General features: G+C 37.1%; 1 protein-coding gene across 6 annotated transcripts in view; it reads right to left on the minus strand.

Annotated features, from left to right (window-relative positions):
- Window positions 1-26964, minus strand: part of ANK3 (ankyrin 3) — a 749833-nt gene that overhangs the window by 235732 nt on the left and 487137 nt on the right. For all 6 annotated transcript variants that reach the window (XM_024986627.1, XM_059882494.1, XM_059882492.1 and 3 more), the window contains 4 exons: window positions 15524-15625; window positions 15014-15112; window positions 14710-14808; window positions 4540-4638 (listed from right to left, as the gene is read on the minus strand). In XM_024986627.1, coding sequence (XP_024842395.1) covers window positions 4540-4638; window positions 14710-14808; window positions 15014-15112; window positions 15524-15625 — 399 coding nt within the window. The remainder of the gene's footprint in view (window positions 1-4539; window positions 4639-14709; window positions 14809-15013; window positions 15113-15523; window positions 15626-26964) is intronic.

A 26964-nucleotide genomic window follows, 5' to 3' on the forward strand; every position in this document is an offset into this window, starting at 1 on the left:
TTCAAAGTCATTTTTGCTAGACAATTGGCAAGTAGGCTACTTATTATTCTATTCAGATCATGATATTTATTATCTGTAGTAAATAATATTTATTATTTGTAGTACAAATAATACTCCTTGTGGTACAAATCGAGGACTGCTCTAATGGAAGAGTGCTTGTAAGGGAAAAAGAAAAAACATAGTTACTTGCATACTCATGTCTTATTGGTTTTCCTAGAAGATCACTTTCACCATTGTTTTCCTTGCTGGAAAACAGATAAGTGCTCCTAGCACTTGTTTGGCTGAATGCAAATCAGTATATTTATATTCAAGGGCTGTAAAACATCGGCCCCCAAGCACCTAAGTGACAGTATTGCCCAGGCCCTTCTCGTATAAATCTTGTATAAATCTCTATTCTCCTTACTGTCTCTACCCTGGCATCTAAACTCAGGCTATTTGCCCCACTCTGAAATGTCCTCCTCCTTGCTCTACATACATAAATTCTATCTACACTCCAAGCTTCAAGATCTGGCTGCAGTTCCACTTGGTCTGTTCAACTTCTCCAGGAAGACCCAAGTGAAGAAGAGGATAAGCATCAATGTAAGCAGAAGGACATTCTCTGCAACCATTAATAATAAAGGTTGGATACAACCTAGACATCACCAAAACAATATCACAGGTTACACTTAAAGTACAAAGTTTAAGTGTAATTTAACGTTATGGGAAAAGGAATCAGCATAACCATGAAAATACATGATCTCATTTCCACTAAGAGAAACATACATATTTTGAACATGGACAAAAAAAATCTGGATGGATAAACAGAATGTTATCTCTAGGGACAACTAACTGTGGCTTTTTCTTTTCTCTTTTTATTGTACTTCTAAAGGAGGAAACAGGCTCCATCTTGAAAGCAGGACTCCATCTTGGGCCGGACTCTGGACTTTGAGCTATATGCCCAGTATCTATGGAGACGACATACAACTGGAAAACAGGCCCCCTGGATGGAAGAACCCCAGGGCTCATACCTAGACTCTCCATTGCCTAAAAAGAATACCCTAATTATCTGTGTAACCAAATAGAATCATAAATTCTATTATGCTTATTGGGGTATGACCACAGGCCTATTAATAATTGTCCACTGTTAACTACCTAGGCTTAAGGCATATGAATCATGGGTTAACTTTGTATCTTTCTCTTCCTTTGTTCAGACTAGTTTCAGGGAATTTGGGGAGGTCTGTTTGGGCACATACCCTTAGGGTATATAAGGTTTTCACAAAAACTGGTCAGGGTCCTTGGCTAAGAGGAGACTCTGCCTTGGGCCCACCGGTGTAATAAACCGCACTCCACTATCTGCATTGTCCTTCTGAGTGAGTTTGTTTACTGGAACACATGGCTACAACACTTCCTCTTTTACTTAATATATTACTTTCACAAAAGAGAAAAACACATCTAAAAAATGGAACGGTGAAAGGAAAGAGCTGTGTATTAAGAGGTAATGTTGCACCTCACTTTTAAAACCTGAGCAAAATCTAAGGGGTAAAAATGACAGCTCACTTGTTTTGCAGCAAAATGAAGTGGTTACATTTCCACCCATAGGAATGTTTCAATCCATAAGGCCTAAACATAAAGGAAACTATTTTGCACCAGAAAATCAACTGCAGCTAAGACGATTAGCACTGACAAGAATGTGCTTCTTGCATAAACCAATTAAAGACACAAAGATACCAGTCCTAAGGTGTTAATAGCTAAAATTAGCAGCTCCAGATTTTGTTTCCAAACCAAGTTTAAAGGGTTTAGTTTGCTCTATGCAGTTATTCTTAAGAGAAAAATACGAGCCGAAAGGAAATATGAAGGAAGCTCCATTTGTACACTGCCTTTTGGAGTATCTGGCACATAATAGATGCCAGAAGTGAACAAATAAATTTACCTCATGCTTCAAAATCTTGATTAGCCAAAGAAGGAAGATATACATGGAAAGACAGGATACACAGTCCACAGTAATACAGGAAAAGTTTTGAAAAACACAACCATGCCAAAGACCTCATACATATATACAAGGAAACATATGGAAACAATTGTATTGAAGGAACTTGACAATATCGTATCATCTAATAAGTTGAAAATTCTGTTAAATTTTTTTCATCTAAGGAATCCTTTCATTGCTCATTACTGTTCATTCTGTAAATACAGACTTCTGTATAAATGACACCAATATTATTGCTCGTAAGAAAGCAAAATTGTAATTAGAACATTATGTGAATGAAACATCTTATTTCTTGCTGTTCTTTTAATTCTCTAGTACTAATAATAAAAGAGATAAAAATTCAGTCAAAGCTTCAAATAGCTCGAGATAATCAGATAGCTGTTGTTTATGTGGTGATGGCACCAAATCCCTCATGAAGACATGGATGCGATTTGTTGTTGGAACACTAATTCATTTATTTATTTTAAAGCTAAAATATCCTTTGAAAGTAAAGTAATACAAAGCACTAAAAAAAAAACTATCAAATATCTATCCATCTATCTACATATTTACCTATATCTATCTATCTATCCTCCTGCTAAAAGACTGAATTAGTTGTTTGAGGATCTCATATATTCCTTTTTAGTCAGTTGTAGTGCCTTTTTGGGGGGCTTGAAAACTTAAAAAAACACAGAGAACCAGTGAGTTACTGATGACTAGTTGACAAGGTAATTCTATAGTCTTTTAATGGTAAACTGGTTTTATGTTTGTTCTAAAAGAGAGACACTCAATGATCTGCCCATCATGGCCTATAAAAAGAATACTACCCGTCCTTCACAGACGAAAAAGTACTACGGAATTGCTGTCATCAGGGTATTTATATTACATAGTATTTCCATCCAAAAATAGGAAGGGGTTTTCTCTTCTACAACCACCCTGGCTCCCATACCCATCCTCCCTGAAAAGCATGATGTGACCCGCATATCAGATTTGAGGCACTCACACAGGTTACATTCTCCCCAGTGTGAGGAGAGGCACTGCTCTATGCAGACAAACGCCAGTTACTCTGCCATCAGCCATTCACTATTTATTACCAAGCTCTAAGGATATTATTATTATTTTTTTTAACCCATTCTCAAGATAAAAATCCCCAAGAGAACTGAAGGCTAGGAAGTGAAAGGCTCTCTCTGAATTCTCAGAATAAACCATTGGAAACTGTACACTATGGACATTTTCCTATATTAGTACATACAGTCTTGTCTCATTGTTAATAGTGTAGAGTACCATTTTACTGTCTAAGTAAAGCAATATTTATCCAATAGCTTCCCCTTTGGTTCTTCCTGGTTTTTAAAAAATTGTTACTACTAATTATGTTGCTGTTTCTTAAATAATAACTATTTTTTGCATTATCTTCTAATATATAATGTCATATAAACTATTTGAAGTAGAACTGCTAAGCAAAAAGGTGTATAAATACTAATTTGGATAGTTAACGCTAAGTGTTATACAAAAGTGTTGCAACTGGTTGTCAATGTCACCAATATAATAGTTAAGTTGCAATTTTTCCTACCCCTTGAATTTCTTCTTCATCTCATGTGCTGAAGACTGGATCTCATTCTCTATCTGATCAATAAATTAAAATTTATTTGATTACAAGGGAGGATGAGGTATTTTCATACATTTGTGGTCATTTGTATATTTTTGTGTGTGAACTGTCTCTTCATTTATCTCCTGGTTTTCCTGGAAGGCATGATCTCAAAAGCTGGCCAAGGTTACAGGCAACCCTGTGCATATAATCCCGATGATATACATCTTTCTTGTGCCATTCAGGAAACACTTCAGGATGAAAGTCAGAGAATTTGGCTTTATGACAGGGATAACCCTACACCTGTTCTAACTCTTTCTTTTGTTAAAAATAAAGAGTACACAAGCAGTAGTCCTTTATTATTAGCAATAGATTTCTAGTGATACACTTCAAGGGATCATAATCTTCCATCCAGATTAGTTTCAAAAATAAACTACATTACCTAAAATAGTATCAGTGACTTAAATAACTTTATTTTTAATAACTCCCCTATTCATGATTGCAAATGTTTTTTTAAAGGCTGTTTTTATCTACTCTTCAAAAATGTATACTAGTTTTGTTTAGAAGTTAAGTTTAGAGTTAAATCTAATTAGTTAACTTTAGAAATGCATAAATCCAATCATTATAATTATGCTAACTTAAATTTGGAAAAAAAACAGATTTAAAACTTATGTTCTATCACAAAAAATATTTCAAAACAGGGGCTGTCTTTGACGCAAAACTGTAAGGAGAAGAGTACTCTCAAGCAATTATGTAAATAGTAAACAAATAGCTCAATTATAGGGTAAGCCAGGCATTTAAGAGCAGAAAGGGTAACTAGGCATGGAAGATTCTTGAAAGACTAAAAACAGACTTTTCTAATGTATTTCATAAAAACTTATGAGCCCACACATTAATATACAACTGTAATGAAATACCAGTGGGACAGATTCTCAGTGATACAACTTCAGGTTTCTAAAATCCCTATAAACATGTGAATTCACTCACAAAAAGAACCAAAGTGTCTTACCTCTGTGGCCAGGCTCTGGCTTGCACCATTGTCGAGGAGAAACTTGACAACTTCCAGGTGGTTCTCCTGGGCTGCCATATACAATGGTGTGAAACCATTCTGCAAAACACCAATTTAAATGTTTGTAGCTTTTTAAAGCTAATTGATCTTTCTACTGTACTGATGATATTATATGTTTCAGATCTTTCTACTGTACTGATGATACTATATGTTTCAGGAAATGCTCACACATAATAATTTTTATAATACTTTAATGTATATATTTATATATATTACAAAACCTGAGCATGATAGTTTAAGCAGAATTATGAAGCATAATTGTTAATTATGCTTCATAATTCTAGTTTGAGTGTGGTTCATAGCTAATAGTCTAATTCATATCAATACATCCAGTTTAGTTAAACATGTGTATCCATTTAACTAACCACTTACTGAGTGTCTACCATGAGCAAAGAGTTTTACCAGATACCATGAAGATATGAAGAAAAATACATTTGGTCATTGTCCCAATGAGTTTTTTATCCCAAGCAATAATTATTTCTCCTAAACAAAATATGTAATACTTTTACATAAAATTAAGCACCTGAAATAGTTCTGACTTTGGAAGAAATTTATATTAATTTCATACAGCTTCAAACTTACCACAGATGAGGTGACTTGGAGCAAAGGAAAGAACACCAATTTGAAAAGGGTATACTTCAGTTTTAAAGTAGAATTCAATTAGGTGGTCTACTTTTTGTAAGTTTCCTTCCTTGTATTTTTTGCAAAGACATATTGTGCATCATTGTCTGAAATGTGCCCAGCTCCCAAGGAACTTGGAAATAAATGCATGTATATATCTTAAACTTCTTAGTAAAAATGTCCTCTGAAACAATGTATTTCACATCTGTAAAACACTGTAATCAGATCAGATCAGTCGCTCAGTCGTGTCCGACTCTTTGGGACCCCATGAATCGCAGCATGCCAGGCCTCCCTGTCCATCACCAACTCCCGGAGTTCACTCAGACTCACGTCCATCGAGTCAGTGATGCCATCCAGCCATCTCATCCTCTGTCGTCCCCTTCCCCTCTTGCCCCCAATCCTTCCCAGCATCAGTCTTTTCCAATGAGTCAACTCTTCGCATGAGGTGGCCAAAGTACTGGAGTTTCAGCTTTAGCATCATTCCTTCCAAAGAAATCCCAGGACTGATCTCCTTTAGGATGGACTGGTTGGATCTCCTTGCAGTCCGAGGGACTAAAAAACTTATTGCAAGATATATATACCAAAACAGATATTTTTCAAACTATAATAAATTCTCTTTGAATAAATTTTTCAGAATTTAGTTCTATTTAACTAACTGGTCTGGAAATTTTGTTGTATATATTATGCAATCTCAAAGAATAAATGGAAATTCATTCTAAATTAAATGTTACAAAGTAATACTCAAAGTTTTGTGATTCCAAAGGTTTAAGTTCATTATTATAAATACCAATTATTATATGATGACCTTACTTATCAAATCTCTGGATGAGTAATATGAATAACATAAAATTCAACCTCTACTAACGTCAATTTTTTGGTTTCTACCTCAGAATTAGGAAGTGTAAAAGATTCGTAAGCAGATAAAAGTGGTACCACGTAACAAATCTACCATGGTGAATATACTTTATTCATCAGAGAGTTCCTCTATTCTACTTATTTTGCACATAATTGTAATTAGCTAGGTTATTAGCTTGCCAAGCTCAAGATTAGAGACACAAAATTAGAGGCAGTAGAGTATGACACAAGATTCAAGCTTCTTCACTGTATATTATTTACCTAGTAAAATCATTAATTTCACTGTTACTTTGTTCTATCATGAAAGGTTTTTATCAATATTAAATATGAAACATGCATAACTGCAATCCAATGTGCGTGTGTGTGTGTGTGTGTGTGTGTGTGTGCACGCGCACGCGCGTGTCGGGGGGTGGGGTGGCGGGATAGGTGGGCTTCATCTTTGTCACTCTTTCCAGACCTATGGGGCACACTGAAAGCTAGTTTAGACCTTTTATGATATTACTTTTTTCTCCTTTTCTTATCTGACCAAAATCAAAGATTAACTCTTGGTTGATTTAAATATCTCTTAACCAAAAAAGAGAAAAAAATTTAAAATATTAAAAAGAAAAGGTGAATTTTCCCTATCACTCTATGAACTGAGTATCTATCTTTACAAATCACCCAAAATTTCCAGACCAAATATTCAGATTTTAGGAGTAAAGTTTTTAAGAAAAACTTCCAAAATGGATATTATTTTCTGAGACATAAATATCAAGTAGATAATATATGTCAGTGGCGTCTCAACTCCAGGGCAGAGATCTGTTGTACTTCAAGATTACCTAGGAAACACTGGACCTGCGGCACGTCTGGTTTCTAGACCAGGGTACTTGCACTCTTCTTGAGGAAACCTACCAGAACCAAACATTTCCTGACCCGTGAAGGGAATCCAAAACCAGACACTGAGCTTTAGGAGATGCTACTCTTGCAGACCTGGAGTTTCTACAGAGTGACTCGTAAAAAGTACAACTTTTATATCATCCGGTTGCCTTCTTCATCGTGGCAGAGGGTAAAATGCTGGAATTTCAGAAATAATCTGCAGACATGAGTCATAGTGAGACGGGGCTCTGTTTCCACAGTAGCTTTTCCTTTTCTTTTTCGAATGCTTGACACTGTATAGCTATTGATTGAAAGCTGGTCATTTTCTGAATGGTCACATGCTTTCATACTCTTTTCACTTTATGAATTTTATGGATATATAATTCACATATGAATAAACTCACTTTCTCAAAGTGTAAAATTTAGTGTTGTTTCATCTGTTCACAAATTTGGGGAAATATCCTCACCATCTAATTCCAGAACGTTTCATCACCTCAGAAAGGAACCATTAGTAATCATACCTCATTTGCCCCTCCTCATGGTCTCTGGCAACCACTCATCTGCCTTCCATCTTCACAGATTTGTCTGTTGTAAACATTTCATGTAAGTGGAATTATGCAATATATGGCATTGAATGGTCTCATTTTACTTCTGCTGACCATACTGATAAAATGATTTTTGATGGGGCCTCCATCAAGGAAGTCTCCATTTTATAGTGGGCATTTGAGTGTGCGTGTGTGTGTTTATTTTGGTATCTTCATTTGGCAGTACTGCTTTTTCTTTAGAGGAACTATGTTTTCACCGATGTTTAGGTAGGACTGGTCTTGGTTGGACTTTGATGCAAATTGGCCAGCCCTTCTTCAACCACAAGGTCAGCACATGTAAAGGATGGCTCTGCATGCTGTTCCACGACTACTCTCCAATCCTCTCAGGCTTGTCTTCTACCAAACCTCCCCTCCCCACCCTCAGATGACCTGTAGGGAACATATCAAAGGACAATCTTACCCTTTAGCTTCTGACTAGGTTCTCTCACTCCAACTACCTAGTTTCCAAATCTTTCTGAAAGCTTCTTTAGCCTCCTGTTCTATGGGTTCCTCAGGGAATTCCAAATTGCTGAAGTTATTTGGATTAAAGTGATAGAAATTAACACTAATTAATAAAAAATCACCTTTCAGGAAAGGATTAAGAAGCGGTGAGAACACATACACACCATTTAGTTATGTTATAGGGAGATAATTATAAGCATCCTTTGGAAAGAGTGAAAAAAGGTATTACCATTACTCTCTAGTGCAAAGAGGCTTAAGGTACGAGCAAATTCAGTGTGGACGCCCTAGAGCTGTAATGCTTTTCCGTGAAATGGTACTTGGATTAGGAAAATGGTCAGATTTCAGGAAAGATGTTCTTTTTCTCTTAAGAGAAAAAAGTACATCACTGGTTTTATATTAATTTCCTAACTTAGGAAATTTCCAAAACAAAGAGCTGACCAAAAAGGAACATATGCGTGGCCCAATTTACATTTTCTTTTCTGTAGCAACAATAGACTGAAATCTCAAAAAGCAGAACAGCTCAAGACTGAATATGCTTCTTGATACCCAACTTTATCCAATATCTTCAATTCCCTCTGCTCTGAAGGCATTTCAGTGTTATTATAAGTGTTGTGGTATTATCATAAGTATGCAAAGTTGCAGACTTATAGTTTTATAGATAGTACTGAGGCACGCTGCCTAGATCCACTAAAATAAAATAAAAATGAAATAAAATGAACTAAAATAAAGGCTTAAATTTCATCCTTGAAATTTTCTTATCTATGCTAATTTCCTCTAACTAAGGTTTGTATATCAAAAAGTCCTGTTTTTAATTAAAATATTAAGGGCTTGGTAATAAATTTGTACTGATTTGTATATGATACTAATTTTTCTGAAGGCTGTTTACATCAGAGATATGCTATGAGTTTTAAGGTCAGAAAGGCTCTATTTGGACCAGATCCATTGTCTAGCTTCATTGGGATCTGACCTCCTCAATAGGAAACATTAAAAACACAGAAAGACCAAGGAAACATTGATTTAATTAAAGGGCTTTGTCTTTGCTAAAACCACTGTGAAAACCTGTCCATTTAGGATACTTTGATAGCTAAAATACTATTTGAAATAGAATCCCAGGGATGGGGGAGCCTGGGGGGCTGCCGTCTATGGGGTCACACAGAGTCGGACACGACTGAAGCGATTTAGCAGCAGCAGCAGCTTTTTTATAAATATGGTTGGTGTCTTATGGAATGAAGACAGAGAAAGAGAAAAGCATGAGGGATGTCATTTGACATGACGGTTTAGGATTTTTCAAGCGCAAACACTGTTAATCATTGTTGTATTGTATATAAAGTACTAAGGACTTAAATTAGAGTTCTTTAAAATCACAATTTAGTTATCTAACCCCATTTCTTTCTTAGGGTAGGCCTAAATGATTTCCTGGAACGTTAAGTAATATAAGAAAGAGTTAACTACTTATTAAGACCTAAGATCAAGGCAATGACAAGAATTATTACAAGAATATCTATAAACTCCTAGTTTATAGAGTCTCAGTTCATCAGAACTTGATATTGTCCAGTGCTATTTTTATTTTCCAGGAGAATTTTTATATTTAAGGAAGGAGAGGGGCTCTTCTGATACTGTTCCTCATTGGCAATTAATTATTGTCTATAGGATAAAATTTCACATGGACAGTAATACTGTTATTCTTGAATATTAATATTCCTGTGGTGTTCTGCCATCTAAATGGAATTTCATTGCACTTCATGGTGTTACTGCTTGTTGTGCTTTATGAAAGTTCCTTTTGAAAAGCTGCTGCCAGGAATTATCTTTGAAACTCCATTCAGCTGTGTGGTGATCTCATTACTCACTCCATCCATAGAATGATGCAGTTCAGAAGGTTTCTGAGGGCAGGTGTCTAGAGGAAGGGGGGCAGGTTTTACTGTCAAGTGTGTGGCTGGGTATTCCAAGCACAGCTGCAAGGAACAGCACATTTCACAGCCCATGTTCTTCTTCCGCACTTCATCATCAGAAGAGAATGTGTACAAATTGAAATCAAATCTGGTTAGGATTTTATTTCGACTACAGATTCCCCCAGACATTGGAGAGAAGGTTTAAAACTATGCCTCCTCTGATCATTTGTCAGGAATGTGTACATTGTTTACAAGATGGGGAGGCTAACTGTCTCTCCCTTGGAGGAAAAAAGAAGAAAATGAAAATGGACTAAAGCATTCCCCATTACCTCAGAGCTTAACACTAGCTGTTTCCTGAGTAAAAAAAAATCATAGAGGCATTTAAAAATAATTGGTTGAAAAGCATAATGCTTCTCTTGTGGTCATCTGGTCTGTATTTCTCTCATATTTGTCAATATTCAAGTTTATATCACTCCTTTCTGGAAAAACATTCTTACATTATTACTCTAAGTGAGCTCTGGATGGGAATCAGAACAGGTGGCATAAACCATGTAACAAAAGCCCAACCACAGGGAACTAAAGATTAGACCAATTACACAAGAAACCATGTGGCTGGAAGAACAGTTTTGAGAGGGTCACAGGCAGGAAGGCCAGGCGTCTCCAATGGAGGAAACAGGCTGCAAGCGTCAGGCATTTTTTCTCTCTTAAGCGGCAGGAGGAAACAAACTCCAAGTGTCAGACTATTTTCCCTTCTCTATACAAAATTAAAAGGACGTTTCTCTTAAAATTCTGTGTTGCCATGAGGACACCTTGTTCCACCTGAACTTAACTTTTCTCAAACCTTGGGCTAACCAAGGTATTTTTCTTATGGAAATGTTTTTCTTAAGCTATGTTAATGAACTATGTATTTAGCCTGCTGCTGCTGCTAAGTCACTTCAGTCATGTCCGACTCTGTGTGACCCCATAGACGGCAGCCCACCAGGCTCCCCCGTCCCTGGGATTCTCCAGGCAAGAACACTGGAGTATTTAGCCTAGACTCTGTCTTTCTTTCTTCAAGTCAGTTCCACTTAAGACTCAGAACCCATAAGGGCTCAACAAACCAGTATGTTTTACTCAAACATTGTTCTCCTAATCTATGTTAATGAAACTATATATTTACTTGGAAACCTGCCTTTTTTCAAGATTCACGTCATTTCGTTTTACGGCCTGAGATGACTCACTTTGTGTCAATGTTATCTCAAAATGCGTGTTGTGGGTGAGGGGCCTGGTGCCACTCTGAGATTTCAGACATTTCCTTTCTCTAATTAACAGTTTGCTTATAGTTATATAACATACTGCTAAAGGCTAGCACAGGGGGGCTCTTTCTGCACCCTTCTGATGTCTATGTCAGAAGCTTTCTCTATCTCTTTTATACTTCAATAAAACTTTATTACACAAAAGCTCTAAGCAATCAAGCCTTGTCACTGGCCCTGGACTGAATTCCTCTCCTCTGGAGCCAAGAATCCTGGCTTCTTTCATGGCTCAGCAGCAACCTTTCAGTTTCTTTTCTGCAACACTGACATTTAATGGCATCAGAGCTCTCATCAATATGGCTGAAGTAACAAGGTGGAAAGTCATTGCAATTCCGTGGACCCATAAAGTACAAGAGGCTCCTGTTATTCAAAGATAATCGCTACTGGAAAAAGCTGAGGAAATCAAGCGCACTTAAGGTGGAGATCAAAAGGCCACAGTAAATAATGAAAAAAGTTAGACTGAGACTTCATCTTGAAAGAGAAAACCAGAAATTGTAAAATCGAATTTATATGATTTAACAAAACGTAGGTTACAACTGGATCATGTACAAGTTCACAGAATGCATGAAGACTAAACCAACTATGATTCTGGGGGAGAAAGTATGATTTTAATTTTCAACAAAACCATATGATGGGTCAACAGCCCTCACTTTTTATTTTCAGACTAATTTTTTCCTTCATTTAACATTTTGATTCTCAAATCATTGAAGTTGGAAACATCTGTCAGGAAATCATCCTGATTCTTTATACATTCTGGCCTACTCCTGCCAGAAAGCCATGACCTCACAACTTGGTGGTGGGTCCAGCAGTCCTCTAGCATCATTTTTCCTGACTTCATGATATCCTACATCTTTTGGAAAACTTGCAGCTTTGTTCTATAGTCAATTTGTTCAACCTAACACCCTGGCGTAGATATTGATGAACCAGGATAGATGTCAGCCTTCAGCTGGAAGGAACATTTGAGTAGAGGTCAGTTCTTAAAATGGTCAGGTCCTTAGAGAGTATCATACTAAACGAAGTTAAGTCAGAAAGAGAAAGACAAATGCCATATGATATCATTTATATGTGGAATCTAAAATATGATACAAATGAACCTATTTATGAAACAGAAACAGACACAGAGAACAGACTTGTGGTTGCCAAGTGAGGGGGAAGGATTGGGAGTTTGGGATTAGCAGAGAATTATTATACAGAGAATGGATAAATAAGATACTACTGTATAACACAGGGAACTATATTCAATATCCTGTGATAAACCATAATAGAAAAGAATATGAAAAATAATATATATATATAAATGTATAACTGAGTCACGTTGTTGTATGGTAGAAATGAACACAACATGGCAAATCAACTATCCTTCAATAAAATTAAAAAAAAAAACAATCAGGTCCTTAGTGGATATTTATCTGTTATGATGATGTATGCTCTCCTACACAAGCTCACGCCTCTGGGGGACTCACGTAATGAATAATTTGGATAATGAAGACCTGTATTTTTAGACCAATAAAGTGAGCTTAATTTTTTTGGACTCAAAGTCCACCAAATGATAATCTATTAGTATTTTTGTTAGAGCTTCATGCAGGACTCTGAGAGCTTGTCGGAGAATCTTCTGAATGAATGATGGGTGCATATCCATTACAAACAATCCGGAAATTTTAACGTGTGGTGATTTTAAAGTTTCTTCTGCTTTTTTTGTCCCCCCTAATCTGTTTCAGGGAGCAACAACGATGCCTCTGTTAGTAAACAGGAATTGGCCATACTGGACTTTCGCTAACATCATAAATTAGAATAAGTCTCTACATTACAGAGATTCTCCAATCATTTGTGTTTATCACCACCAGCCATACATATCAGTCTACAGATGGCTGACTTTGAAAAACCTCTGCCTTTCACATGCAGAGGATTGCAAATGAGGATATAAATGAAACTAAATAATCTGGAATAATATACCTATTCAATGAATATTTATAAGTATGTGCTAAGTTGGTTCAGTCATGTCTGACTCTTTGTAATCCTATGGACTATAACCTGCCAGTCTCCTCTATCCATGGGATTCTCCAGGCAAGAATACTGGAGTGGGTTGTCATGCCCTCTTTCAGGAGATTTTCCTGACCGAGGTATAGAACCTGACTGAGTCTCTTAAGTCTCATGCATTGGCGAGCAGTTTCTTTACCACTAGTGCCCCCTGGGAAGCCCATTCAATGAATTTAACTCTTTTAAATTTATATTTTACATGGAAGCATAGTTAATTTACAATGTCATGTTAGTTTCAGGTGTATAGCAAAATGATTCAGCTATGCATATACATATGGTCATATTTTTTCAGATTTTTTTGCTATATAGATTATTATACAATATTGACTAGAGTTCCCTGTGCTATAAAGTAGGTCCTTGTTTATCTATTTTATATAGAGTAGTGCTTTCTCCTGCATGCTCAGTTGCTCAGTCATGTCCAATTTTTTGCAACCCCATTGATGGCAGCCCGCCAGGCTCCTCTGTCCATGAAATTCTCTAGGCAAGAATACTGGAATGGATTACCATTTCCTACTCCAGGGGATCTTTCCAACCCAGGGATAGAACCTGAGTGTTCTGCATTGGCAGGTGGATTCTTTACCAACTGAGCCACCTGGGAACTCCTGATTTATCCCCCAACTCCCCACCATTTTCTGTTGGTTTTCATAAGTTTGTTTTAAAGTCTGTCTGTTTCTGTTTTGTAAGTAAGTTCATTTGTATCATTTTTTTTAAGATTTCACATATAAGTGATATATAGTATTTGTCTTTCTCTGACTTACCTCACTTAGTATGATAATCTCTAGTTCTGTCCACGTTGCTGCATATGGCATTATTTCATTATTTTTGACTGAGTGGTATTCCATTGTATGTATATATGTGTGGATACCACATCTTATTTATCCCTTCCTCTGTGGATGGACATTTAGGTTGCTTTCATGTCTTGGCAGTGCTGGAATGAACACTAGGGTACATGTGTCTTTTTGAATTATGGTGTTCTCTGGGTATATACTCAGGAGTGGGCTTGACGGATCATATATATGGTCATTCTACTTCTAGTTTTTTAAGGAACCTCCATACTGTTCTCTGTAGTGGTGCACAAATTTACATTCCCATCAACAATGTATGAGTGTTCCCTTTTCTATACATGCTCTCCAACATTTACTATTTGCAGACTTTTTTTTTTTATTGCAACAATGCTTTATTAGGGTGGCCAGAAATTGAACCCATATCTCCAAGGTCTGCCTGTGCATTCATTTCAAAAAAAAGTTACTGGAAAATACAAATAAAAGGACAAGACCTAAGTGGCCACCTAAGTGGCTTGGTGAATGAATTTTTGCTGCTTTTAAGGGCAAAGGGTCCTTCTTCACAGCCCTTGCTGCACTGGCCCTGCCCATTGTCCTGGGTTTTTCCTTGATGATGATATAGCTCTTAAATATTGTTTTCTTAGAAGACACAAGAACAAACAAGCACCTGACCCAGAACATTATTTGCGAATCATGATCACAGCATTTCTTGGCATCTGAGATATAGGTTTACCTGGGACTGGGCGTTGACATTGGCTCCATTTGTAACCAAGACTTTTACCACCTCTGCTTGCCCTGCCAAAGATGCTATATGCAACGCTGTGTTTCCTTTCTGTGAAATGAGAAACAAGATCCATCAGTTCACCCATCTTTCTCTCTGCTTTCAACATTTTACAAAATATTAATTCCCTCTATAAGTTCCCCAGGAGAACAATGCTGATGAGTATTTCACGAGAAGCATGCCCAGATTTTTAGAGGGCTGAATTCTCATTGAACTGGGCAACTGATACAAAAAGCATGAAACGTGTGACACTGACCTTTGTAGCCGCATCCACATTGGCTTCTCTCTGTAGCAGTTCAGAGACAACTTCTACATGGCCCTCTTTGGAAGCAAGATGGAGAGCGTTCAACCCATTCTGATTAAGTGAAGGGAAAGCTTTATCAGCATGTTGAAAATAGAGTGGTAAACAGTCTACTAAGAACTCTGAAGAGAGCACCCTACCAACAACCATTTGCATGTGTGCAATGCAGGAGCCTGAATTCGGAATAAAAGTACTTGTGGCAATTAGGCGGGTTGCTCTGATGTCATTATGTACTGTATTTTAGGAATTAATTGTTAAAGGACACATATCTACATTTCTGAATGCTCCTCTAACAAAGCGAAGAATAACTTGATCATTCAAGTTGGTGACATTTAATAGAAAACACTGGCAAAAAGAGAAAGTCTTGGTAATAACTTGGTAATAGAGGATTTAAAGACTTTAAAGTCTGGATTTTAAAAATTTTAACTGAAAACTTAAATAACAACAACAATCACCACAACTAACCTGATTGCAAATGTTGATGTCAACTCCATTTTTTATGTAGTCAAGGGCCTTTTCCAAGTGTCCAGCTCGAGCTGCTCTTAAGTAACTCGCGTTGGCATCAGACTGAATAAAAAAGAAAAAAACATTTGGTTAAAAAAAGGAAACGAATATGCCTGTTTCTAACTACCAGATGATTGTTCAAACTATTTAAAAAGAAAGTAAAACCGAGATTTTTTTCAACTGAACTATTTTATTTCTAACATGAAAACACTAATATAAGGTCTTCATGAAGTCACCAGGAAAAGAACAAATTCTTCAAAAGTTAGTTTCAAGTGTATAAAATTACCCCTTCTGTGATGCCATAAGTGATTCCAAACTGAAAGAGAACATTTCCTAGGATGTGTAGGTACATACAATTTCATGAGAGTTAAGAAAAATCCTGAAACTTTCTGGTAGTTACATTACAATAAACCTCACTGCTCTCTTTAATCACACATTTAATTATACAGATGTTGAACTACAATACTATATCTGAAACTCATATAATTTTTTAAAAAGAGATTTAACATTACCCCATTCTTTTGTATATAACTATGGCCAATTTTTCAATTAATAGCTTCATAAGTACATTTAATGCTGTTATACTAGTTTAACAGGAATTTGTGTTTAATGATGCTCTCTGCAATTTTCCTGCAGGTCATAGCCATGTGTTGGAATATTGACTGTATTTGAAAAGCATTCATTTATAAATGTCTACAGTTTGTGAAGCATACTTTCCATATATTTTAAAGCTAAGTCCACAACCTATGGACAACTTTATTAGAAGCATTAGCCTGTACAAATAAAGAAATATGTCCACCTTTTTTGAACATCAAAAGCCAAGTCTATAATTCATTCATTGGAAGCTTCCAACTCTAAACTATTGCTAAACTCTAATACCTACAATTACACAGCTGAAATCATCTGCTACTGAAATTTTTTAATAGAAAAAAAGGTGATAAGAAAGACTGCCAAGTTGAGTCTGCACAATTTGTAAAGGAACCTTGTTTCATGTAAAATAATACAGAAGGAGATCTTGAAAGGGCTGCCGAAAACATCACTGGTTATAAATGCAATCATGCGGGACATGGCTTAAAAGAACCAAGTGTCTTCCTTCAGGCATTTGGCCACTACCTCCTTCAAACTCCCATTCACTTGCCACCTCTTCTGTAAAGGCTTCCCAGTCCTCCAGGCAGAGCTTAATTGCTCAGTGCTCCCAAGGCACTCATTTCATTGAGCCTTCTTGGTATTTATCACCCAGCACCATAGTTTTTGGTATACCTGTCCTTTGTCTTCCCTAAATTATAAGCTCTTTAATAATAGGCAGAGCTGTATTAAGGGGTAGACAAATGAAAAGTCACTAACATGCCAATCCTGAAGGAACACTAATTTGACCCTGGAAACGTACTTGAGATGAAGACAATTCTGTTACTCAGAGGAATCTCCGATTTTGGTGTGGGTCAGTTAAGAGTTGACTTGCTCAAGACCTAAATGAAACAGCAGTGCCTCTAGGGTCTCCCCCATTTCCATGCACATTAGTATGCCTCTCTCTGAAAGAGTTTTGCTTCTTCTAAATTAGGGTTTCTTAATCTCAGCAGTATTGGCATTCTGATCCAGATAATTTCTTGATGTAAGGAACAATCCTGTCCAGTGTGCATGTTCACCAGCATTCCCAGCATCTACCAATCAGGCACCAGGGGAATCTCCTATTTGAGACAACCAAAACTGTCTTCATGAAGCCAAGTTTCCTAGGGTGAAGGCTAAAACCTCTACAGTTGAGAACCACTGCTCTAAAAAAATAGTAAATCGATTTGCTTAAAGATTGCGAGTTTCAAAAGGCTTTCATATTTTGCATTGCCATATGCAAAATATGGCATTGCCATATGCCTTGACCTAGCACAAGGCACTGACTATAAGTGTAACATTCATCCTTCTGTTTCCTGGCACATAGCAAGTGCCTAGAAATGATTTGTGAATGGATGAATCAACAAATAAGTAAACTGTGTGGAAATAACTGATTAATTGAGGAGGGCATGGAAACCCACTCCATTATTCTTGCCTGGAGAATCCCCACGGTCAAAGGAGCCTGGAGGGCTGCAGTCCACGGGGTTGCAAAGAGACGGACATGACTGAGCAACTAAGCACAAACTGTTTAATTAAAATATTTCCTGGAATAATACAGGAGGCTTTATTAACAACAACAAAAACAACACAAGAGCTATTTATGTTGAGAATTTGCTATGATACAAAGCTGAACAGCAGAGAGCATAAGCTAAGCCATAAGTTTAGTGTCTGGGAACACATGTAGGTATTGCTATAGTAAAATTGGGATTTGAGTCAAGCATGCAGATAATTTAATCAGGGCAGAGAGTTAAGTAAAAGTAAAACAACAGATTTGGTTCAAATCAGACAAAGGACAAACTGAAGTTTCCAGGAATGTAATGAAACATAAAGTTCAGTCTTTAAAGCAATTTGGTACTTGGAGAAGGTTAGTTTTGTTTGGTTTGTAAGTTCAGTTAGAAACAAATTAGCTATGCAAGGATGGGTCACTGTACCATAAAACATCATCTTCTTTGTGCCTGCTCAGTGACTTATTAGTGAATTTGCCCAGAAGGGCTCTGATGCTGTCCTGGGAACAAATGACATCAGCCTGCCTGGATTATTTCAGTGGCCGGAGATAACAACAGTGAATTAAGTAGGCACCCCAAACCCTGACTTTGAATACACAAAAACAGTAGTTATAGAAGTTTAAAAAAGAAAGATGTCAGAATTCAAGGAAAGCCCCTGAATTGATTCTGGATCTAAAAAGGTTTGGCGATTCTTTATACTGTCCATTTTTCTCTCACATTTTCTCAGAATTTTCCCACTAGAAAATTTAAAGCAAAACAAAATACAGACAGTATAAACAAAATCTTCTAATTCAGTGGTTGCCTACCTATTTGGTGTTCAGATTCTTTTGAGATTAACAAAAGTTATGAATCAGTTGCTTTCCTTCAACAATCACACATATATACATACATAGATCCAGTATGCTTATGTACATCAGATCTGCACACACACACATTTTCATACAGACATCAAATCTGCATACACAAGTCTGCATACATGCAATATAAACATAAATCTTCATGCATGCAATATAAACATGCATGTGCATAAAAATGCATATGCAAACACAAACACTATTTCAGGCTCAGGATCACAAAGTTGGCTCACAGATTCACGTCTAAGAACATCTGCTCTAAGGATAAAGAATTCTCTATTTTACCCAATATACCCTGGTATCAAATAATTCTCTGAGGTGGCTAATTTATCACCTGAGAACTTCAGGAAAAAGAGAAGGGAAGAGAAAAAGAAATTATTTCTTTTTTTTCACTTCTCCCAGCTCTCTGTTATATGCAGACATGTCCAACACACCAATAATAATAACCAGCTTCTATTGGTACGTCAAAGAAAAAGTCTAGGAAGAGAAAGAGGAAAATACGAAGAAAGAGCGAGAAGAGGGAAGTAAAGACTGCCCTCAAGAAACATGACAACTTAGGAAATGCAGTTATTACGGCGCACAGACAAGAACTGAGAAGTTCTTCCTCTAGTCTCAGCCACCTGCAAGCTACGCAGCAGTGTCTTTCTTCCACAAGTATTAGTTGCATATTGACTTTGTTCTAGTCCTGCCAACATCCAGCTGTATGGTGGGAAACAAAACAGATGTGGTACCAGTTAAGACTCACTTGCCTTCATCTCATTCTTATACATTCCCAAATCGTGCTGCTTCATTGGCAGGGTGAAGGGTGGAGTCTTCATTTTTTTCTTTTTCCAATTCTGCCTATATTATCTATATATGGGTTATTTCCTTACTCTTAAAATACATATAATATTTCATATTAGGCTCAATAACAATGTGTTGCATCTCTTAGCTGTCATTTCATAAAGTAACTAGGAGTTACTCTTAACACAGGCTATGACCTGTTTTTTAATCTAGAACATTCTATCCAAACAATGTCTCTTTAAAGCCAACTGTAGACAAATTACTCTGGAAGGAGATTAGGTCCCATGAGAGGCTGAGCGCTGTCACATGGAAAGTCATACCGAGGAGGGCATCGTCTACAGAGTTAGTTGGTACAAAATGAGTATGAGCAAGTCAGTCAGCATTTTCTCCTCCCCTGCCCCCCTGAGATGATGAAAATCTGAAGGAGGAATTTGGAAAATGTAAGTATCCTTTGCCACTATTTGATGTCTTGTCTACATAAAATTTTACTAGATAAGAAATAAATATGAACCATGTATGTTTTTCAAGGAAATCACTTCAAGGACAGACAAATTAAACTTACTCTGAATTTTCACCTGTACTGAATATTATTCATCAGAAAGCAGTGATTAAAAAAAAACATTTTCCAAGTACTAATCTCAGTAATAACTAATACTTCATAACTCAATGTGCTAGACACTATTACAAGCACTTAGATTAACTTAATTATATTATTGGAACTGAATTATATCATTAGTCACACTTGGATGAGATGGCTGGATGGCATCACCAACTCGATGGATGTGAGTTTGAGTCAACTCCGGGAGTTGGTGATGGACAGGGAGGCCTGGCGTGATGCGATTCATGGGGTCGCAAAGAATCGGACATGACTGAGTGACTGAACTGAACTGAATATAATATGTATTAATTGTATAAGTGGTGTGTGTGTGTGTGTGTGTGTGTGTGTATGCGCGCGCGTGCGTTAGTGTCCGACTCTTTGTGACCCCATGGACTGTAGCCCACCAGACTCCTCTGTCCATGGGATTCTCCAGGCAAGAATACTGGAGTGGGTAGCCATGCCCTCCTCCAGGGGATCTTCCCCACCCAGAGACTGAACCCAGGTCTCTTGCATTGAAGGCAGATTCTTTACCCTCTGAGCCTCCAGGGAAACCCCAATTGTATGAGTACTTATATTAACTTAGTCCATACAATATTTCCATGAAATAGTATAGCAGTAACTCATTAGTTCATTATTTCATTCATTTTCCATCAAACAACTGTCCGTCTATCAGTCTGTTCATTCATCAATCCATCAGATGAACTATGTAGGTACTTTCAATTATGTGCCCTTGCAAGCCCAGTTCCTTCACTGAGTTTATTTTAAGGCTCAAGATCAGTCTGAGAGTGGCTCACCAGAAGACGTGCAGACTGCCGATGCAGTGAGAAGAATAACAGAGTTCTCCTTCGCTGCCACTAAACCTTAGGGGGCGACCTCTGACATCTATTGCTACCTTATCTACCAATTCTCTCTTCTTTTCCCTTTATTTCACCTTCCCACCTATCTGGGAACCATGTGAAGGGGAAGATGATGCTTCCTGTAAGCTTCAGGTTCTTTTTTTCTCCTGGTGTCCTGTTTTCTGTGTACCAACATACTCAGGTATTTCTTAAACCTAAACTGCTCCCCCTCCAAAAACACCCCGCACAAACAAAAACAAAACCATCTTTTCTTCCACTTTTGTATCTAGCACTCTTTGCAAGGGGTGTGTGTTTCTCAGTGCAGTAGACTAGTTAATTGGTCTGTATCCCAACAACTCTAGTTACCAGCAGTGTTACCTGTGGCAAGATTTTAAACATGTGTGCCTCAGTTTTCTCAGCTGTCAAATGGGGATAAAAAATCTACTATTAGAATGAAATTAGTTCATGTACAGTAAATAACAGGCTGAGTGCATAGGAAACAATAAATGATTACTATTTTATAATTATCCTGTGAACATCAGACATTTTGACGGATTGGTTTAGGTTAGTCTGACTACTTCCATATGATTAATACTAATTCATCTTTGAGTCCTTGGCAATATGGCTTCTCTTGCTAATCCACTTGCTAATCAATAAAATCTCTCTGTACAAAATCACCAACGACCTTCCAATTCCATTAATTATAATTCTCTCAATATTGAACCATTGGACAGTACCGATCACCTTCTCTTTCTTCGGCATCTTCCTTTTGGCCTCTCTCGTTTCTTTGTTCAAGCCTTTTTGCTCCTCGCTGTTTCAACCCATCACTGAAAAATGGGCTGTTCCATTTTCGGATCTCACGTTTCTTTCTTCCTGTGCTCTTCGTCACTATCATGACTTCTACCCCTCTTTTTACACTTAATGCTCACTGATTGTGCCTATCTGCATCTAACCCGAACATTTCCATTTCTATGTCTCACAATTTCTGCACCACAACAGCACCACAACCATTTACCAAGAATGTGTAACATACGTGTTGCTGCAACGAGGTGCTCATGGCAGAGATGTGAATAATAAACTTCCTTGATTGCCTTAATTCAGTTTTAAGATATCAAGATTATCCTAACCACTCAGGCATGCAACTTTGGTGTCAGTCCTTCTTATTTTAATTGAGGTAATATTTGACATGTAACATTGTATTAGTTTCAGGTATACAATGACTTGACACATACATTGAGAAATGATCACCATAGTAAGATAACATCTATCACCATACATACTTATAATTTTTTCTTGTGATGACAGGTGTGAATTTTTTATTACTTTTTTTTTCTTCATTATTTCCCTGAAACTCTCTCCCAGAAAGTTTCACACTTGAAGCCTATCAAATATTTTCCTCTGAGAAGTTTTATAGTTTTTATTTTCCTTTTTAAAAGTACTTATCAGGGACTTTACTGGTGGTCCTGTGGCTAAGACTCCATGCTTCCACTGGGGGGGGCATGGGTTCTATCCCTGGTCAAGGAACAAAGATTCTGCATGCTATGCAGCATGGCCAAGGAAAAACAAAGTGAAAGAAGCATCATAAAAGAAATACCCACATACCCAGTCAGCTGAAGAATTACAGGCAGCTTTGCAGATGTGCAAGGGGCCCTTCCTTGACTAGCTCTCCAAAGGCATCCTCTGTTCTAGTTTGGTCATTCTCATTTAACCCCACTGCTGGTACACGCAGGCAAGATCTTAAGGTATGTGCGTGCATACGTGATAAGTCGCTTCAGTCATGTCCAATTCTGTGTGACCCTATGGACTGTAGCCTGCTAGGCTCCTACTTCATGGGATTCTCCAGGCAAGAATACTGGGGTGGGTTGCCATGCCCTCCTCCAGGGGAATCTTCCTGACCCAGGGATCTCCTGCATTGACAGGTGGGTTCTTTACCATTAGCGTCACCTGGGAAGCCCCAAGATAGCCACATCTAGGACCATAAATGCTGGGTCATTGCTTATGTGCTTTTTCAACTTTACTAGTTAATGACAAATTGTTTTTCAAGGTGATTGGTACCACTTTACACTTTCTGTAGTTTGTGATTATTGATTGTGAGCTCACAGTCCTCAGAAATTTATCTTTGCGAATTCTTTTGGGTCTGGGTTAACAGAAGCAGAACTCAAACCATAACTACTTTATAGTAAGTCCAGGCTGTTTCCTCAAAACCCATGGTTCTGTGGAACCCTAGGGTTCAAGAATACTTTGTCCAGAATGACCGTATCATTCAGGAATCCCACTCCGTGACATATATCTGGAGAAAAATCATACTTCAAAAAAAAAAAATACATGCACCTCAATGTTTGTTGCAGCACTATTACAATATCCAGGACATGGAAGCAACCTAAATGTCCGTTGACAGATGAACAGATAAAGAAGATATACCATTTGCATCAACATGGATGGACCTAAAGATGATCACTCTAAGTGTAATAAGTCAAACAGAGAAAGACAAATACTGTATATCATTCATATGTGGAATCTAACTTTTACAAATGAACTTGTTTACAAAACAGAAACAGACACAGATTTCAAAAACAAACATGGTTACTAAAGGGGATAGAATAGGAGGAATAAATTAGGAGCTTAGGATTAACATACACACACTGCTACATATAACATAGAAAATCAGCAAGGACCTACTGTATAGCAAAGGGAACTCTACATGATACCCATATATGATAACCTATATGGGTAAAGAACCTGAAAAAGATTCTGAAAAAGAATGAATACATGGGCATATATTAATGTAACAATCACTTTGCTGTATAGCTGAAACTGACAAACATTGTATGTAAATCAACCATACTCCAATAATTTTTTTAAAAAAGGAAAACAAAGAGTAAGGTTGAGTAATAAGCAGAGTTCCATATATCTATTTTCATTGTCAGCCAAAGCAGGTCTACTTTTATCTGTTACTTTTATATATTAATGTTTGATGATGTGCTTCATTTGTAAAAAATATTTCTGCTTTTAAACCATAATATCCAATCAATCCCTATGGCAGTCTCTAAGGTCCTTGAAAACCTGTGCCAAATACTTGCAGCTTGAATTAAAATACAAATACTGATCTTGAAGGTAATCTAGACAGCTTACCATCCCTCAAAGGCTTATTATTTCTCAACTGGCCCCGTAATTTCCCAGTACTGTGACTTCGCCTACAACATCATGCCTGGCAGTCATGCTCACCATCACCCCTTGCTTTCCATCCCCCAGCAAGAGATACACCAACTATATGCCAGGTCCAGCTCAAATGTCACTGCATCTTTGCTATTTTACCTGATAAACATCAGACATGACTCCTTTTCTCTCCAGACTCCTAAAGCACTTGGTCTGTTCAGCTTAGATGCCAGCTATCTCCTCAAGTTGGATTCTGCTCTCTCTTTTAGGTCCATGTCCTGCTCAGAGCCAAGTTCTACATGATAGACTGTCAGGAAATGCTAAATAAAGACATATTCATTCCTTGAGAGTCCAGTACCCTAATTTTCCTTGAGAAACAAACACTCACACCAACTTGAGTGAGTGAGTGAAGCCACTCAGTCGTGTCCGACTCTTTGCAACCCCATGGACTGTAGTCTAACCAGGTTCCTCCGTCCATGGGATTTTCCAGGCAAGAATACTGGAGTGGGGTGCCATTTCCTTCTCCACACCAACTTAATTGGGAACAAAAAAGAGCCTGTTTCGTATCCTTTAGTCTCTTGCTCGCTCTTCATTTCACCAGAGTCTACTGACAGAATTAGAAGCTTGTCCAAAATTCAAGAGAAGATGAAGGAGTGGGTCTGAGTTTACTTTGGCTTCTTCACTCACTTTGTACATAGCCTGATGTGCAATATGCCTGCTGGTATCACCAATGGAGCAGGGAGGGAGTAGGGAAGGATTGGGGGTTTGGGATTAGCGGATGCAAACTATCATGTATAGGATGGATAAACAACGAGATCCTACTATACAGCACAGGGAACTATATTCAGAATCCTGTGATAAACCATAATAGAAAGGAACATCAAAAGTAATATATATGAATCACTTTGCTGTATACCAGAAACCAACATTGTAAATCAATTATATTTCAATAAAATGAATTAAAAAAAAAGAACACACAGATCAAGCTGGCATTTTGTTGTGCCTAATGAATTACAAGGCATCTAAGTGTCCTGTATCTAATAATATGGTAACATAAGCAATAATTACTGGGCACTTATAATATAAAAGGTATGTTCATTGATTGCCACATATTCACAGGGGTCTGTGAGGTCTGTGTCATTATCACCCATTTTACAGACTAGAAAAATCAGGTTATTAAAAAAATAATCATAAAACAAGAAAGAAAAGTAAAAAAAAAAAAAAAGTCAAGTTAGGTAACTTTTCCACAGGGCATTCTTCTAGAAACTGGCAGAGCCAGGATTAGAACTTACATCTACCTGATTTTAGAGCTCTGGTCTTAACACACTAGTATCTAATACTTTCCTTAGTTAAATGTTCCAGAGTGATATCAAAGTGGAAAAAGGAACTTAGATTCACTAAGTCAAGAGGGAAAGAAGCAGCAGCAACATTTTTTTGGAATCATGGGAGAGGCAGACAGGCATGAGGCTAGGTACTGTTCATAGATAACTTTATTTCATGATCCTTGACATTTGATATTTTTGTGCTTTCAAAGAGAAGAAGGAAACTCAAGAAGCTGCATAAGTGCCACAGGCAAATTGCATTAGAATGAGAATTCAAATTCAGGTCTGTGTGACGTCATATCCTAGAAATTGTTCTTTTAACCAACTTCCCTTGCTCATCACCATTCCTATTGGCCAACAGGACCGATGCCCAAACATGGGAGATCTTTCCCACATTCACTTGTTCCTACAAATAGTCAACTGTGTTTTTTCCTCTAACATGTTTATGCTAGTTGTTCTGGATGTGATAATTATGTAACTTAATTAGGTATTATTTAAGCTGGGAAATAGTATATAGAGAAAGAGTATTTTTATGAAAATGAAATTGAATGCTTTGCAAAGACCTGATGTTCCTAAAAGTGTTGCTGGTGAGTCAGATATGGACACGATGACTGGAAGTGACGAAAATAAAAATGGGAAAAATTTTATAGTCAGATTACTTCCCAGATTACTTTAGTTTCTAGCTTTCCTTTACAGATACTGAATCTGAGACTCACAGAAAAAGAGCAGGGGTCATGGGAGGACAACATGAACTCTAGAAGGGGATCTGTGTTCAGAGAAAAGTCCTCACCTTCACAACTCCCATTTGGCAAATGGATGTACATTTATGTGCCTTCAGGTAAAAATCAAATGTTCAATAAATATGAATAACTTTAGGATTCCTGGCTGCTAACCACTTAAAAAAATTAACCCAAGAACTACTAATATAAATTCTTCTATATAAAAAGACATTCTAAACAAACTTACAGTTAACTAAATTTACTTTATGGTTACTAAAGGTGAAATTGGGAGGAGAGAGAAATTGGGAGGTTGATGTCAATATTTACATCCTACTATATATAAAACAAATAACTAATAAGGACATGCTGTATTCCACACAGGAAATTCTACTCAATATTCTGTAACAACCTATATGGCAAAAGAATCTAAAAAAAAATGGATCAATGTATAACTGATTCACTTTGCTATATACCTGAAAGTAACACAACATTGTAAATCAACTACATTTTAATTAAAAATATTTTAAAATGATATTTGCCTCTTCAAAATAGATTTTTAATATAAAAAATAAAAGGCTTTCTATTGACCATTCCTTCTACTTCTTGAGAAGATTCTAAGATACCTCTAATAAAGCTTTTTCCAATAAAAATCTCCATAAGTAATAATCTCTTATCTAGGTGACCAGATTCAACAGACCACACTGCCTGGTTTCTGGTCACATGTCAGAAAATACGGCCCAAGAAGATCACCAAATTTCCAAACTCCTCATATTGGATGCACTAATTTAAATGTGAATGGCAGTACCAGTGTATCTATGCAGACAAGTCCAGAAAGTAAATCAATCTGTCTCTTAAATCCACATTCTTTACCTCACTGTAAAGTGGTGTTGGAAATGAAATCTACAAGTCTGGGTCTTGAAGTCATCAATGTTTTCTAACTATTAAAACACATCTTCAGAGTGGATGTTACATTGTTTATTCCACTTACCAGGATTTAAGAAGTCATAGTCAATAAAGGTATCAATA

This window comes from Bos taurus, chromosome 28 (assembly GCF_002263795.3).
Source record: "Bos taurus isolate L1 Dominette 01449 registration number 42190680 breed Hereford chromosome 28, ARS-UCD2.0, whole genome shotgun sequence".
In the NCBI taxonomy this organism is placed as follows: Eukaryota; Metazoa; Chordata; class Mammalia; order Artiodactyla; family Bovidae; genus Bos; species Bos taurus.